General features: G+C 40.1%; 1 protein-coding gene and 1 pseudogene across 15 annotated transcripts in view; one reads left to right on the top strand and one right to left on the bottom strand.

The window, feature by feature from the left end:
* Dmd (dystrophin) overlaps positions 1–16393 on the bottom strand; it is a 2367748-nt gene that overhangs the window by 271930 nt on the left and 2079425 nt on the right. For all 15 annotated transcript variants that reach the window (XM_063279795.1, XM_063279798.1, XM_063279800.1 and 12 more), the window contains one exon: positions 14713–14791. In XM_063279795.1, the coding sequence (XP_063135865.1) occupies positions 14713–14791 (79 nt within the window). The remainder of the gene's footprint in view (positions 1–14712; positions 14792–16393) is intronic.
* Positions 12276–13610, top strand: LOC102548927 (high mobility group protein B4-like; annotated as a pseudogene).

Here is a 16393-nt window from a genome sequence, read left to right as displayed (position 1 = left end):
GGATGATTTGGAACTTATATAAACCAGGATGACCTTGAACTCAAGGTACTCTTGAACTGTCAGTCTCTGGCTCCAAGCACTGGTGTATCATGCTATTTTATTTTAAATTCATATCTGGTTTAAAAGAAAAAGGAGGTTGGTGATATAGCTCAGTAAAAGGGCACTTGCTAGCATGCACAAGGACACAAGATACTATCTCTGGATTAGGAGAAGGGAAGAAAAAAGAAAATAAAAGATGATGACCTTGGACTTAGATAAACAAATAGAACAATATAAACTAAAATTTTGAGAATGTTGTATCTGAGTAGTGGGATTATTTATAATTGTTCTTTTCCTGTTTGTCCTTACTGCTATCTAAATTTTTCTAGATGAATGTATATTAGATTTGAATTTAAAGAAGATAACATGAAGATTCAATCCATATTTAGTCTCACTGTCCTATTTCTGCAACATGCCTTTAAACATTTTAGTGTATTTTTACACATATAAGTGGAACATCTATGTGTATTTTAATTTTTCCTATGAATATTCAAATTTTCTGATTTCTAGGACTGGTCCCATTCAGGCAGATAGATCAGTTTCTTTCTGAGTACACATGGCCACAGGCTTGACCTTTCCAGAAGGTGTCATATGATATGGTTTGGAACGGGAAGGTGTGAAGATGTTTTACCTAGTTCATGGAAGCTCAAAGTTTATGGCTGACATTCTACCACTAGAGACTCATCCCTCAGGCTTATGGATTTTTACCCTATTAAAATGCAAATAACCAGGCAAAAGTATACATTAAACTTTACCTGACATCTGCACTAAATGAGTAACATATCATTTTCTGGGAGTAGGTTTTAATGGGGAAGACATGGGAATTTAAGGGGATATATATAGAGAAGAAAGTATGAATGGATATATGTGGTATCTCAGGAGTAATTAACATTCTTAATAGTAATATTTGTATTTATTGTTTGACTCTCTAAGGAGCACATTATCTCATTTAGTCTTAATTAAGTTAAATAGATTGGCTGTTGCCAAGACAATCTTCAGCCTTCATGATTTTTCTAGCAGCATTTTACTAAAAGCCATACTTCCATTCATGGAGGAATACACCTTTAACTTTCCCCCTTCATCTTCTAATAATGTGTGTCACTAAAAGATTGCCCAAATAACTAGACTTAGAACAAGTCAAGAACTTATGATGATTTCTAACTTAACACACATACACACTATATGTATGATAGTGCTAACATCTTTTAAGAAAATTTGTCATGAAAGATAATGACCAACTGAAAATAAAATACAAAACTATGCAAATACTGTACAATACTTGTGAGCATGAATCTTTCTATTAACAAACTGAAAATAGAAAAATTGGGGGAGAAAAAAATTAGCAATAAAAGAATGGATCACGACTGGTGGTATGGTTCAGTAAGAAAGTGTTTGCTGTGCAACTATGAGAATCTGACTTCAGATTTCTAGTCTCCACTTAAAAGCTGAGAATAGTGGTGTCATTGTAACCTCAGGGGTATAGAGGTATAGAGGGGTATAGGGGTACAGGGAGAGCTAGAACTAAGCAACTAGTCACTCTAACTGAATTATTGAGTTTAAGAATCAGTCAGAGATCCTGCTTCAAAAAACGTGGAGAACAATAGAGAAAGCCAGCCAATTTCTGTTCTACACACATGTGCATATATATGTACATCCATAATTTTCACATGAGTACACACTCACTTCTTAAGTACACACACACACACACACACACACAGAGAGACTCACACAGACACACACACAGACACACACAGACACACACAGACATACACGGACACAGACACAGACACAGACACAGACACAGACACAGACACACACACACACACACACACACACACACACACACACACACACCAGTTGTTTGAAGGGAGACCCTGCAGAATTACTTACTTCCAATAGGGATATTAAATAAAACTGTAGTGTAATGGTTAAATATAGACCCTACAACCATCTTTTTGAGTTTGAACATTCTGGCTTGCTTATCCACCAACTGTGTAAATGGGAAATTTCTTAATTTCCTCATCAATAAAATGAGTATAATTTCCTTATCATTAAAATGAGTATAATACTGAACCACCTCACAGACTTGCTAAAAGAATCAAATAAATTTGTGTTTGTAGAATTGCATATCACAAAGCAACTGCATTAAAGTGTTGCTAAAACGACATACATAATCATATAGGAATAAAAAATATGTCAAATGTTAAGTGGTATTAATTCTTAGAGTGGAATTGTAGTTTTTAAGTACTCCCAAACTATGGAATATATATCAGTTACATGTATATTATACATAATGTTTCTATGGAAATATACTTGTATATATTTATACACAAATACATTTTCTATATATATTTGCATAGAAACATATAACCATAGAGATATTAAAAATTACAAAAAATAATTAGAGGAAAACAGGTGCTTGACAATTTAATATTCATTGTTTTTTAAATAATTTATTTATTTATTTTTAGACTCCAGATTTTATTCCCCTCCTGGTTCACCCTCTGACTGATCCACATCCCATATCTCCTTCTTGTCCCCATTGTCTCCACAAGGATATTCCCACTCCACCCACCCCACAAGACCTCTAAATTCCCTGAGGCCTCCAGTCTCTTGAGGGTTAGGTGCATTTTCTCTGACTGAACCAAGACTTGGCAGTCCTCTGCTGTATATGTGTTGGGGGCCCCATATCAGCTGACACATGCTTCCTGGTTGGTGATCCAGTGTGTCTGAGAGATCTTGGGGATCCAGGTTAATTGAGTTGCTGGTCCTCCTATAGGGTCACCCTCCTCCTCAGTTTCTTTTATCTTTTCCCTAATTCAACCACAGGGGTCAAAAGCTTCTGTCCATTGGTTGGGTGTAAAAACCTGCATTTGACTCTTTCAGCAGCTGCTTGTTGGGCCTTTTGGAAGGCAGCCTTGGTAGGCCCCTATTTGTAAGCATGAGTTTTGCAGGCAAATGGATGGAACTAGAAAATATCATCCTAGTGAGGTAACTCAGACACAAAAGAACATGAATGGCTGGTACTCACTAATAAGTGGATATTAGCCAAAACAAACAAACAAACAAACAAACAACAACAACAAAACAACGAACCAACCAACCAAACAAACAAACAAAAAAACCCAGACTACTCAGGATATAATTACAATTCACAGAACTGAAGTAGGTTAACAAGCTGAAGGTGCCTAGTGAGGATGTCAAAATCCCACTTGGGAGGAAGAAGAAAGCAGTCACGGTGCAGGGGGCGGTGGGGGGGGGAGGACCTCTCTGGCAAGGGGACAGGGAGGGGAAGAAGATCAGGTATTGGGGGGGCAGGACTGAAGCCCTGAGGGATGGCAGAAAGAATGGAAACTGGCAACTTCAGGAGGTAGGAATGGGGGGCCCCTCGAGAATGAACCAGAGACCTGAGAGGTGAGAGACTTTCAGAAATCAAAGGGAGGGACCTTAGATAAAATGACCTTCAGTGGGGAGAGAGTACTTATAGAGTCTACCTGGTGTATGCTGCCTGGTTGGTGTTTCAGTGTTTTAGAGATCTCGGGGGTTCAGGTTGATTGAGACTACTGGACCTCCTGCATGGTTGCCCTCCTCCTCAGCTTCCTCCAGCTTTTCTCTAATTCACCCACAGGGGTCAGCAGCTTACATCCATTGGTTGGATTGCACTTATCTGCATCTGACTCTTTGAGCTGCTTGTTGGGTCTTCGGAGGGCAGTCATGGTAGGTCTCTTTTTGTGAGTGCCCCATAGCCTCAGTAATGGTGTCAGGTTTTGGGGCTTCCCCTTTAGATGGATCCCACTTTGGGCCTGGTTCTGTACTTCCTTTTCCTCAGGCTTTTCTCCATTTTTCTCCCAGCAGTTCTTTCAAACAGGACCAATTTTGGCTCAGAGTTTTTGACTGTGGGATGGCAACCCCATCACATTGTAGAGAGGAGAGCATTTGTGGCTGGGATTTAACAGCTCATATCATAGGAGCTGAAACAATGCCAAGCAACCAGAGCTTCCAGGGACTAAGCCAATACCTAAAGACTATACATGGACTGACCCTGGACTCCGACCTCATAGGTAGCAATGAATAGCCTATTAAGAGCACCAGTGGATGGGGAAGCCCTTGGTCCTGCCAAGACTGAACCCCCAGTGAGCGTGATTGTTGGGGGGAGGGCGGTAATGGGGGGAGGATGGGGAGGGGAACAACCATATAGAAGGGGAGGGGGATTGGTTAGTGGATGTTTGCCTGGAAACTGGGAAAGGGAATAACAATTGAGATGTAAATAAGAAATACCCAAGTTAATAAAAATTATAGAAAGAAAAATCTCTGTAGATTAAGTTAGTTGCTTGATATCTCATGATGAAGTTTGAATTTTATGGTCAAGAGGGGAGGATGTCCCTTAACTTGTATTAAGGAAACACATCATGGGACAGAAATTGTAGGATACATGGGAGGTTTGATGGATCCATCACAAGCTCAGATCACAAATAGAGTCATAGAGTCAGCACATATGGGCCAAGGTGTGTGTGTGTGTGTGTGTGTGTGTGTGTGTGTGTGTGTGTGTGTGTGTGTGTGCTGAAAACTGCCTATAGCATTCCTTCTGCTTAACAATTCTTCCACCTCAGTGCATTTGTTTATGAACCACTCTAATGGGGGTTTGAGGTAAAGCTCAGTCGTAGGGCCCTTGCCTAGCATGTGTAGGGCTTGGAGTTTCCTCCCTAGTATTTCAAAACTACACAATAAACACACAAATCTTTCTAATCAAAAAACCATACAGGAAAGGGGAGATCATACAGGAAAACTTACAGAAAATATGTACAATTCAGCCTAGCCATTAAAATGCATTACCGAGCCAGCACAGAGACTATGATTTTTTTGATCATTACATTTTTTTTTGCTCCCAGTCCCTCTCCCAGAGTTCTTCATCCCCACCTCCTCTTTACCTGAAAAGGGGCTCTATAACCCAGGCATCCCTTCCCTCTGGCATCAAGTCTCTATAGGATTTGGCACATCCTCTCTAAGACCAGACAGGGCCAGATTCCCAGGGCCAGTAGCAACTCTAATAATGTTCAGATAAGCTTTTATTGTTCCTTAGAGGCAAGAGAGGAAGCCCTAAGAGGGCCTACCTGGGGGCTAGAGAGTTGGCTCAGTGGTTAAGAGCACTGCATGTTCTTCTGGAGGTCCTGAGTTCAAATCGCAGCTACCGTACTATGGCTCACAACCATCTGTAATGAGGTTTGTTGCCCTCTTCTCTTGTGTCTGAAGACAGCTACAGTGTACTTATATATAATAAATAAATAAACCTTAAAAAAAGAGGGCCTACATATAAATGACTGAACTTGGCTGCCATTAGTCAACTCAGGATGACATCGCAATTTGAGGGTTTTTTTTTTTAAATTTTTATTAGATATATTTCTACACTTGATCTTAGCCAAAAGGGCGAAAGCGATAGATATATTTCTTTACTTAAATTTCAAAGGATATTTATTCCCCTTCCTGGTTTCCTATTCATAAGCCCCCATTCCCTCCCTTCCCCCTCCCCCATACGGGTATTCCCCCTATACATCCCAATTATTGCCCCACCCAACATATTCCCCTGAAATGGGGGTCCAACCTTGCCAGGACCAAGGGCTTCTCCTTCCACTGGTGCCTCAACAAGGCTATTCTCTGCTACATATGCAGTTGGAGCCCTGGGTCAGTCTATGTAAGTCTTTCGGTAGTTGTTTAGTCCCTAGAAGCTCTGGTTGGTTGGCATTGTTGTTTTTATGGGGTTCCAAGCTCCTTCAACTCTTTCAATACTTCCTCTAACTCCCCCCAAGGGGGTTCTGTTCTCAGTTCAGTGATTTGCTGCTAGCATTGACCTCTGTATTGGACATACTCTGGATGTGTCTCCCAGGAGAGATCTATATCCGGTCCCTTTTAGCATGCATTTTCTGGCTTCATCAATCTTATCTAGGTTTGGTGGCTATATATATTTGAGGCACATGTGGGTCAGGTTCTGAATGGCCATTCCTTGAGTTGCAGCTCTAAACTTTGCTTCCATACCCCCTCCTATGGATATTTTCCCCCTTTTAGGAAGGAGTGGGAGCATCTGCATTTGGTCATACTTCTTGAGCTTTATGTGGTCTGTGGATTGCATCTTGGGTAATTAGAGGTTTTTAGCTAATATCCACTTATCAATGAGTGCATACTAAGTGTGTTTTTCTGTGACTGAGTAACCTCACTCAGGATGATATTTTCTAGTTCATTCCATTTGCCTATGAATTTCATGAAGTCATTGTTTTTGATAGCTGTGAGTAGTACTCCATTGTGTAGATGTACCACATTTTTTGAATCCATTACTCTGTTGAAGGGCATCTGGGTTCTTTCAAGCTTCTGGCTATTATAAATAAGGCTGCTATGAACATAGTGGAGCACGGGTCTTTGTTGTATGTTGGAGCTTCTTTTGGGTATATGCCCAAGAGAGGTATAGCTGGGTCCTCAGGTAGTGAAATGTCCAATTTTTTGACGAACCTCCAGATTGATTTCCAGAGTGGTTGTATCAGTTTGCAATCCAACCAACAATGGATGAGTGTTCCTCTTTTTCCACATCCTCGCCAACATCTGCTGTCACTGGAGTTTTTGATCTTAGGCATTCTGACTGGTGTGAATCTCAGGGTCATTTTGATTTGCATTTTCCTGATGTCTAAGGATGTTGACCATTTATTTAGATTCCTTTTGGTCATTCGATAATCCTCAGCTGAGGATGTTTTGTTTAGCTCTGTACCCCATTTTTAATAAGGTTATTTGGCTCTCTGGAGTCTAACTTCTTGAGTTCTTTGTATATTTTGGATATTAGCCCTCTATCAGATGTAGGATTGTTAAAGATCTTTTCCCAATCTGTTGCTGTTTTGTCCTAATGACAGTGTCTTTTGCTTTACAAAAGCTTTGCAGTTTTATGAGGTCCCATTTGTCGAATCTTGATCTTAGAGCTTGAGCCATTGGTGTTTTGTTCAGGAAATTTTCCCCAGTGTCCATGTGTTTGAGACTCTTCCCCACTTTTTCTTCTATTAGTTTGAGTATATCTGGTTTGATGTGGATGTCATTGATACAGGTTCTGCCTTTCTCTGTACCAATACCATACAATTTTTATGACTATTGCTCTGTAATACTGCTTGAAGTTAGGGATGGTGATTCCCCAAGAAGTTCTTTTATTGTTGAGTAGAGTTTTCACTATTCTGGGTTTTTTGTTATTCCAAATGAATTTGCATATTGCTCTTTCTATCTCTATAGAATTTTAGAATATATAGTAGGAATTTTCATGGGGATTGCAATGAATATGCAGATTGCTTTTGGCAAAATAGCCATCTTTACTATATTAATCCTGCCAATCCATGAGCAAGGAAGATCTTTCCATCTTCTGAGATCTTCCTCAATTTCTTTCTTCAGAGACTTGAAGTTCTTGTCACTTGCTTCGTTAAAGTCATGCCAAGATATTTTATAGTATTTGGGACTATTTTGAAGGGTGTCATTTCCTTAATTTCGTGCTCAGCCTGTTTATCCTTTGAGGAGAGGAAGGCTACTGATTTGTTTCAGTTAATTTTATAGCCTGACATTTGCTGAACTTGGGTTAAGTAGTTCTCTGGTGGAACTTTTGAGGTCACTTAAGTACACTATCATATCATCTGCAAATAGTGATATTTTGATTTCTTCCCTTCCAATTTTTATTCCTTTGACCTCCTTTTGCTGTCTGATTGCTCTGGCTAGGACTTCAAGTACTACATTGAATAAGTAGGGAGAGAGTGGGCAGCCTTGTGTAGTCCCTGATTTTAGTGGGATTGCTTCAAGTTTCTCTCCATTTAGTTTGATGTTAGCTACTGGTTTTCTGTATATTGCTTTTACTATGTTTAGATATGGGCTTTGAATTCATGATCTTTCCAGGACTTTTATCATGAAAGGGTTTTGAATTTGTCAAATGCTTTCTCAGCATCTAATGAAATGACCATGTGTTTCTTATCCTTGAGTTTGTTTATATAGTGGATTACATTGAAGGATTATCATATATTAAACCATTCCTGCATCCATGGGATGAAGCGTACTTGATCAAGATGGATGATTGTTTTGATGTGTTCTTGGATTCGGTTTGCGAGAATTTTATTGAGTATTTTTGCATCAATATTCATAAGGGAAATTGGTCTGAAGTTCCCTTTCTTTGTTGGGATTTTGTGTGGTTTTGGTATAAGAGTAATTGTGGTTTCTTTTTTTTTTTTTTTTTTTTTATTAACTTGAGTATTTCTTATATACATTTCGAGTGTTATTCCCTTTCCCGGTTTCCGGGCAAACATCCCCCTCCCCCCTCCCCTTCCTTATGGGTGTTCCCCTCCCAACCCTCCCCCCATTGCCGCCCTCCCCCCATAGACTAGTTCACTGTGGGTTCAGTCTTAGCAGGACCCAGGTAATTGTGGTTTCATAGAATGAATTTTGCTCCTTCTGTTTCAATTTTGTGGAATAGGTTGGGCAGTATTGGTATGAGGTCTTCTATGAATGTCTGATAGAATTCTGCACTGAAATCATCTGGACCTGGGCTCTTTTTGGTTGGGAGACTTTTAATAACTGCTTCTATTTCTTTAGAGGTTATGGGGTTATTTAGATGGTTTATTTGTTCCTGATTTAACTTTGGTACCTGGTATCTGTCTATAAAAATTTCCATTTCCTCTAGATTTTCCGGTTTTGTTGAATATAGGCTTATGTAGTGGGATCTGAGGATTTTTAAAAATTTCTTCAGATTCTGTTGTTATGTCTCCCTTTTGATTTCTGATTTTGTTAATTTGCATAAATGCTCTGTAACCTCTGGTTAGTCTGGCTAAGGGTTTATCTAGCTTGTTGATTTTCTCAAAGAACCAGCTCCTGCTTCTGTTGGTTCTTTGTATAGTCCTTTTCATTTCTACTTGGTGGATTTCAGCTCTGAGTTTGATTATTTCCTGACTTGGGTTTATTTATTTCTTTTTGTTCTAGAGCTTTTAGGTGTGCTGTCAAGCTGCTGACATATGCTCTCTCCTGTTTCTTTTTTCAGGCACTCAGAGCTATGAGTTTTCCTCTTAGCACCACTTTCATTGTGTCTCATAAGTTTGGGTATGTTGTATCTTCATTTCTATTAAGTCTTTGATTTCCTTCTTTATTTCTTCCTTGACCATGTTGTCATTGAGTAGAGCGTTGTTCAACTTCCATCTATATGTGGGGTTTCTCTCGTTATTGTTGTTATTGATGACCAGCCTTAGTCTGAGCTGATCTGATAGGATGCATGGGATTATTTCTATCTCCCTGTATCTGCTGAGGCATGTTTTGTGACCGATTATATGGTCAATTTTGGAGAAGGGTCCATGAGGTTCTGAGAAGAAGGTATATCCTTTTGTTTTAGGATGGAATGTTCTATAAATATCTATTAAATCTATTTGGTTCATAACTTCTGTTAATTTCTCTATATCTCTATTAAATTTCTGTTTCCATGATCTGTCCAGTGATGAGAGTTGGATGTTGAAATCTCCTACTAATTATTATGTGAGGTGCAATGTGTGCTTTGAGCTTTAGTAAGTTTCTCTTATGAATGTAGGTGCCCTTGCATTTGGAGCATAGATATTTAGGATTGAGATTTCATCTTGGTGGATTTTTCCTTTGATGAATATGAAGTGTTCTTCCTTATCTTTTTTAATGACTTTTGGTTGAAAGTTAATATTATTTGATATTAGCATGGCAACTCCAGCTTGTTTCTTCGGGCCATTTGCTTGGTAAGTTGTTTTCCAGCCATTTACTCTGAGGTAGTGTCTGTCTTTATCTCTGAGGTGTGTTTCCTGCATGCAGCAAAATGCTGGATACTCTTTACATATCCATTCTGTTATTGTATTTCTTTTTATTGGGGAATTGAGTCTGTTGACATTGAGAGATATTAAAGAATAGTGATTGTTGCTTCCTGTTATTTTCATTGTTAGAAGTGGAATTGTGTTTGTTTGTCTCTCTTTCTTTGTTTCATTGCAAGGAAATTATATTCTTGATTCCTGTATGGTGTATTGGAGTTTTCCATCTATTATTCTTTGTTTGACTGGATTTGTAGAAAGATATTGCATAAATTTGGTTTTGTCATGGAATATCTTGGTTTCTCCATCTATGATAATTGAGAGTTTTGCTCGATACAGTAACCTGGGCTGGCATTTGTGTTCTCTTAGGGTCTGGATGACATCTGTCCAGGATCTTCTGGCTTTCATAGTCTCTGGTGAGAAGTCTGGTGTATCTCTGATAGGTCTGCCTTTATATGTTACTTCACCTTTTTCCCTTACTGCTTTTAATATTCTTTCTTTATTTTGTGCATTTGGTGTTTTAACTATTATGTGATGGGAGGAATTTCTCTTCTGGTCCAATCTATTTGGAGTTCTGTAGGCTTTTTGTATGTTTATGCATATCTCTTTTTCTAGATTAGGGAAGTTTTATTCTATACCTTTATTGAATATATTTACTGGCCCTTTAAGTTGGGAGTCTTCACTTTCTTCTATACCTATTATCCTTATGTTTGATCTTCTCATTGTGTCCTGGATTTCCTATATGTATTTAGGCTAGGAGCTTTTTGCATTTTACATTATCTTTGACAGTTGTGTCGATGTTTTCTATGGTATCTTCTGCCCCAGAGATTCTCTCTTCTATCTCTTGTATTCTGTTGCTGATGCTTGTATCTATGGCTCCTTGTCTCTTCCTTTGGTTTTCTATATCCATGGTTGTCTCCCTTTGTGCTTTCTTTATTGTTTCTACTTCTATTTTCAATTTGTTCACCTCTTCGGTTGTGTTTTCCTGTAATTCTTTCAGGGATTTTTATGTTTCCTCTCTAAGGGCTTCTACTTGTTTACTTGTGTTTTCCTGCATTCCTCTAAGGGAGTTCTTTATGTCTTTCTTAAAGTCCTCCATCATTATAAAAAATGTGATTTTAAATCTAAATCTTACTTTTCTGGTGTGTTTGGATATCCAGTATTTTCTTTGGTGGGAGTACTAGCTAGGCATTGGGTTGTCTCTGGTGTTTGCTTTTCTTTCTGTTTCTGAGAGTGACTGGACCCTGTTATAGGCCCCTGTGTCAGCACTCCTGTAGAACTGTTTTCCTGTTTTCTTTCAGCCTTTCCTGAGAACAGGTGCTCTGATTTCAGGTGTGTAGGTGCTCTGGGAGACTATCTTCCTGCTCTAGGCGTGGGCAGGAATCAAAGGGCCCTGCCCCTGAATGCTTGTGTAGGTCCTTGCACCCTGTGACCCTATGGGCACAGTTGGCACTATGCGATTCCCTCTTGTGTCTGGACTGTGGGCAGAGGGTAGTCTCCTCTGACTTCTCAGGAGTGTCCACATTTCTGAGGGTCCAGCATCTGCCATGGGATTTGGGTGCAGGGAGCTGTTTGGTTGGTTCAGTTGGTCCTGGGTGCAGACCAGAACTGCGGATACTGGCAGCTGTCTGTTCCTATATTTCTGTGTCTAGAGGCACTGTGCAGTTTTCCTTTGGACCAGGGATGTGGGTCGATGTGTGAGGGGGTGGCAGTTTGTCCTGCAGTCTCAAGATGTCTGCACTCCTGGGTGGTCCACTCTCCTCTCCATGGGATTTGGGTGCAGGGAACTGTGGGATGGTATCAGTTCACTTCTGGGCAGAGCCAGGAACAGGAAGTGCCCTGACCCAGAGGACTTCTGCCTCTGTGTATCCTGAATCCACCAGGCAGGTCACTTGGTAGCAGAAAAGTGGGTCTTAACTCTGCTCTCAGGTGTGGTGGCACTTCTGGAGACTGTCTTCCAGGTCTAGGTGTGGGTAGGAATCAACAGTTCCTGTTCCTGATTGCTCCTGTAGGTCCTTGCACCCTGTGGGCACAGTTGGCACTATGCGATTCCCTCTTGTGTCTGGACTGTGGGCAGAGGGTATTCTCCTCTGACTTCTCAGGAGTATCCACATTTCTGAGGGTCCAGTTCTCTTCCCCACGGAATTTGGGTGCAGGGAGCTGTTTGGCAGGATCAGCTTGGTCTTGTGCACAGACAAGAACCGTTGGTAACAGCAGCTCTCTGTTCCTAGATCCCTGTGTCCAGAGGCACTGTGCAGTTTCCCCTTGGACCAGGGATGTGGGCCTATGTGTGTAGAGGTGGGAGTCTGTCCTGCGGACTCAAGATGTCTCACAATTTGCCTTTTTTTGACCCAACAATGCCCACCAGCACTGAAAAGGCTGGGCCCTGGCTGAGGCACACACAGATAAAATTTCACTGTAAGTAGGGGAGTTTCTAGATTGCTCCTGGGGTGAAGAAACAGAAATCTCTGTTATCCAAATCAGCAGGATTCAGCAGTGGAATTCATGCTTTTATAAACATGGGGAAAAAATTCAACTAAGGCCCAAGGTGAATGTATCTGCTTACATACATTTTATGCTGAACTTCAGAAACCAAATGGAGCAACAGCCAAACACCTACCATGACTTTGCAGAATTCTCTAGAAAGGGTTCAGAAATATGGAGATCCATCTCGAAGTATGAAAAGGCAAATAATGAAGTGCTATCCAAGCTTGACAAAGATCGATACAAGGATGAAATGGGGAATTACACAGGAAAGAGAAGGAAGAGAAGAAGGAGGGATGCAAACACACCTCAGAAGCCTCTGTCCTATTTCCTTCTCTTCTCCCTGGACAACTTTGCCCATCTAAAGGAACAGAACCCAAACTGGATGGTGGTGGAGGTGGCCAAAGTTGCTAGGAAGATGTGGTCCGTATCTGACAATGTGGACAAAATTCCCTATGAACAGAAGGCTGTGCTTATGCGGGCAAAGTACCTTGAGGAGCAGGACGCCTACTACCAATGCCAGGGTAGGAAGAGAAACTTCTTAGGATAGGGCAAGCACAGTTTGAAACAATAAAACATTCAAAACGCTTTCTGGCCCTGGTGTTTTGTATTTTCAGACTGCCCTTGGATACTATACTATGGTGGTGAGTGGTTTGATTCAGGTCTAGCCTTGGGGAGGCTGGCTTTCAGAGAAGCAGCTCTAAGACAGGGAACTGGCTGCAGGACCCAAATGGCCTAGGTTGACCTGGGTGGTCAAGCACATGTGAAAAGCCATTTGCACACAGGGAGCCAGCCTCACAACTGCTTTTTAGACCAATAAGTATGGTGATTGGCTCAGAGATTTCTTAATACAAATCCTAGCTTTTGCTGTGGCTTACCATCTCATGGGAATGGGGTCAAAAAGACAGCAAACTGTGCTGTCTGGTAAGGCAGCCATTTTGATTTTGATTACAACTCTGGGTTTGGAATGAAGTTGTTTGGATTTTGACACATCAGGTCCATGTGACAAGTTAGGGTACATATGGGGCCTCCAATCACTTGAGGGTTAAGTGCATCTTCTGTGAGTAAACCCAGACCCTGCAGTCCTCTGTTGTATGTGTATTTGGGGCCTCATATCTGCTATGGTTGGTGGTCCAGTGTGTCTGAGAGATCTTGGGGATCCAGGTTAATTGAGGCTGCTGGTTCTCCTACAGGCTCGGCCTCCTCCTCGGCTTCCTACAGCTTTTTCCTAATTCACCCACAGGGGTCAGCAGCTCTGTCCATTGGTTGGGGGCACATATCTGCATCTGACTCTTTCAGCTGCTTGTTGGGTCTTTTGGAGGGCAGTCATGATAGGTCCCTTTTTGTTAGTGCCTCACTAATTGTGTCAAGTCTTGGGGCCAAATATTCATTATTATACTAAAGGATATTCCAATAAAACTTTCAGTAACTAAAACTGTCTTTCTTAGTAGTGATTATAAAACATGTCATTTTTATTAATATTATAAAAATAATGCAATTGATTACAAAATCCAATAAAAATGATAAAAACTGGTAAATAAAAGGGAACAGTAAAAACTAATGATAAAGGAGAAGTAAGAATTAGAGTGAGAAAACAATTGGAGATGAAAGTATTTAGTGAGTTTTGTTATGAAGGCTTGATGCCCCAGTGTAGGGGAATGCCAGGGCGTGGAGGCAGAAGGAAGTGGGTAGGTAGGTGGGGGAACTTCCTCACAGAAGCAGGGAGAAAGTGGATGGGATAGAGGGTTTCCAGAGAGGAAACCAGGAAAGGGAATAACATTTGAAATGTAAATAAAGAAAATATCCAATAAAATAAAAAGAGAAAAATAAACAAACAAATAAACAAACAAAAAAGAACTTTAGCTTTGTGTGGTATCATGTGTCTGTAACTCCAGCACTTGAGAGGCTGAGGCAAAAGGGTCGTGAGTTTGAGGTGAGTTTAAGGTACATAGACAGAAGAGACTTTGCCTCCTAAGAACGAAGGCTAGGAATTTAGCTCAGTGGTGTGGCAATTGCCTACCATAAACAAGGCCCTGAATTGTATGTCTAATACAGAAAATAATTACACTTACAATAATATATATTGAGGGATGATACCATGATTTTATAATGATCACCTTTACGGAGTGAGTTGTGACTGTGGGATGTTCAAGATATTGAAGTCAGTACTAGAGAATGTAGTGCAGGAAACAATTATGTGTTAGCTGATGACTAGAAAAGTGATCTAACTGGGCCTCATGTTCCAGAACAAAATAGACTTCAGGACAAAATATACCTCTAGTGTATTTGACAGAGATGACTATAATTCAACTCCATCCAATGTTTAGCTACTAAGGTACAGTGAAGAGGTTAAGTGAAAATGAAAGTGACTTACTGGAAAGGAAGTGCTGGGATGCTGGGCCAAAGTCCCTGTGGGCTTCATGCAGCTGCCTGACACGGTCCTCCACAGCCACCTGGGAGGAAGAGAAGAGAACTGATGTTTTCTCATCACTTTTAATGAGGAACAATTAAAACACTGTTTCCTTTATGGTAAGATGTTTTGGGTCTCTAAGGCTAAGAAAAGAAAAGCAACACTTCATAACTCTGGTTTTAATAATTCCTAACTGAAAATGCTCTGCACAACTTATTTTTATCAAACCAAGGTCAAACACAAGGAAGTTGCTCTATTTTGACAGTTTTAAAATGATAATTTTTATAACTCCCTTCATTGGAAACTACCAATAAAGTCCACAAACTAATTTATTTTACAAAATGCTGGGAAAATTGTCACAAGGTTTTACACTGAGTGCTGATAGGGGCTTGTAAATATATATTTGGCTTTGGGTCATAGTTGATTATTTTTTGATACTAATGGTTCTTGTTAAATTAGTTTAAATAAATTATTAGTAGTTATCAAGCTATAATTAATTCTTAACAATAAACAATCAAAAGTTGATAATAATCATTAGTTAAGCATAAGTGACACACACTCGAAAATTTAGCACTTGAGGTGCTGAAACAGGAAGGTCATGAGTTAAAGCTATCTAGAGCTACATAGTGTGACCAGTCTCACCTTAACAAAAGAAAAAAAAAGCATAATAAAACAAATAACTACAGTAAAAAATTAAGATAAAAGAGATGAGTTGGGGAGATCATTCAGTCAGTAACATTCTTGTGTCTCAAGGGAAAAGACCTGACTTTGACCATTTCTAGAACCTATATCAGCAGTTCTCAACCTTGCTAATGCTTTGACCATTTAATACAGTTCCTCAAGTTGTGGTGAACCCAACCAAAAAATTATTTTGTTGCTACTTCATTATTGTCATTTTGCTACTGTAATGAATCACAATGTAAATATCTGATATGTGACTCCTGTGAAAGGGTCATTTGACTCCCAAAGGGGTCAAAACCCACAAGTTGAGAACCACTGACCTAGGTAAAAGCATTGGCTGTGGTGGCCCATGTTTATAATGCTAGTACAGGGAAGGAGACAGGAAGATCTCCAGGGGCTTCTGGCCAGTCAATGTAGCCTTATTGGTTTTACCAGGCCAATGAGAAACCCTGTCTCAGAAAAGGTTGGTGCTCCTGGAATTGACACTTGAGGCTGTTTTAGGTTCTCACAAGAATACACACATTTATGCACATGTACCTACACACACATCCATGTAAACATATATGTACACACATTAAAAAAGTAGAGACAAGGCTTAAATTTGAGGTAAGGTAGAGTGAGTAATGAGCTGAAAGAAAGTTTCAGAGTTCGTTTTCAGTAGTGCATTTCGAAATGATAATATACCCCAGGCAGCATGGAATGTTTGATTGTACTTCTTTTTTCCTATTAAGTTTTTCTACAATACATTTACACAGTGTCCTGTTTAAGCTTATTCAGTTCCAATCTTGGTAAGGAAAGGGAGACCTTTTGGAAGGTATGAAATGATAAACTTTATCATCTGGCATTCCACCAACTCAGTATTAGTCATGGCCCCAGGCATCCTCCTCATGACTCTGAATCTTAGTTTAGTTGTCAACGGCCCATACTAAACAAGGAAATGTTCAGAGCTTGCCCACAGGCACCA

The sequence above is a fragment of the Rattus norvegicus genome, chromosome X (assembly GCF_036323735.1).
Source record: "Rattus norvegicus strain BN/NHsdMcwi chromosome X, GRCr8, whole genome shotgun sequence".
NCBI lineage: Eukaryota > Metazoa > Chordata > Mammalia > Rodentia > Muridae > Rattus > Rattus norvegicus.
This window is presented reverse-complemented; position numbering and strand designations above follow the sequence as displayed.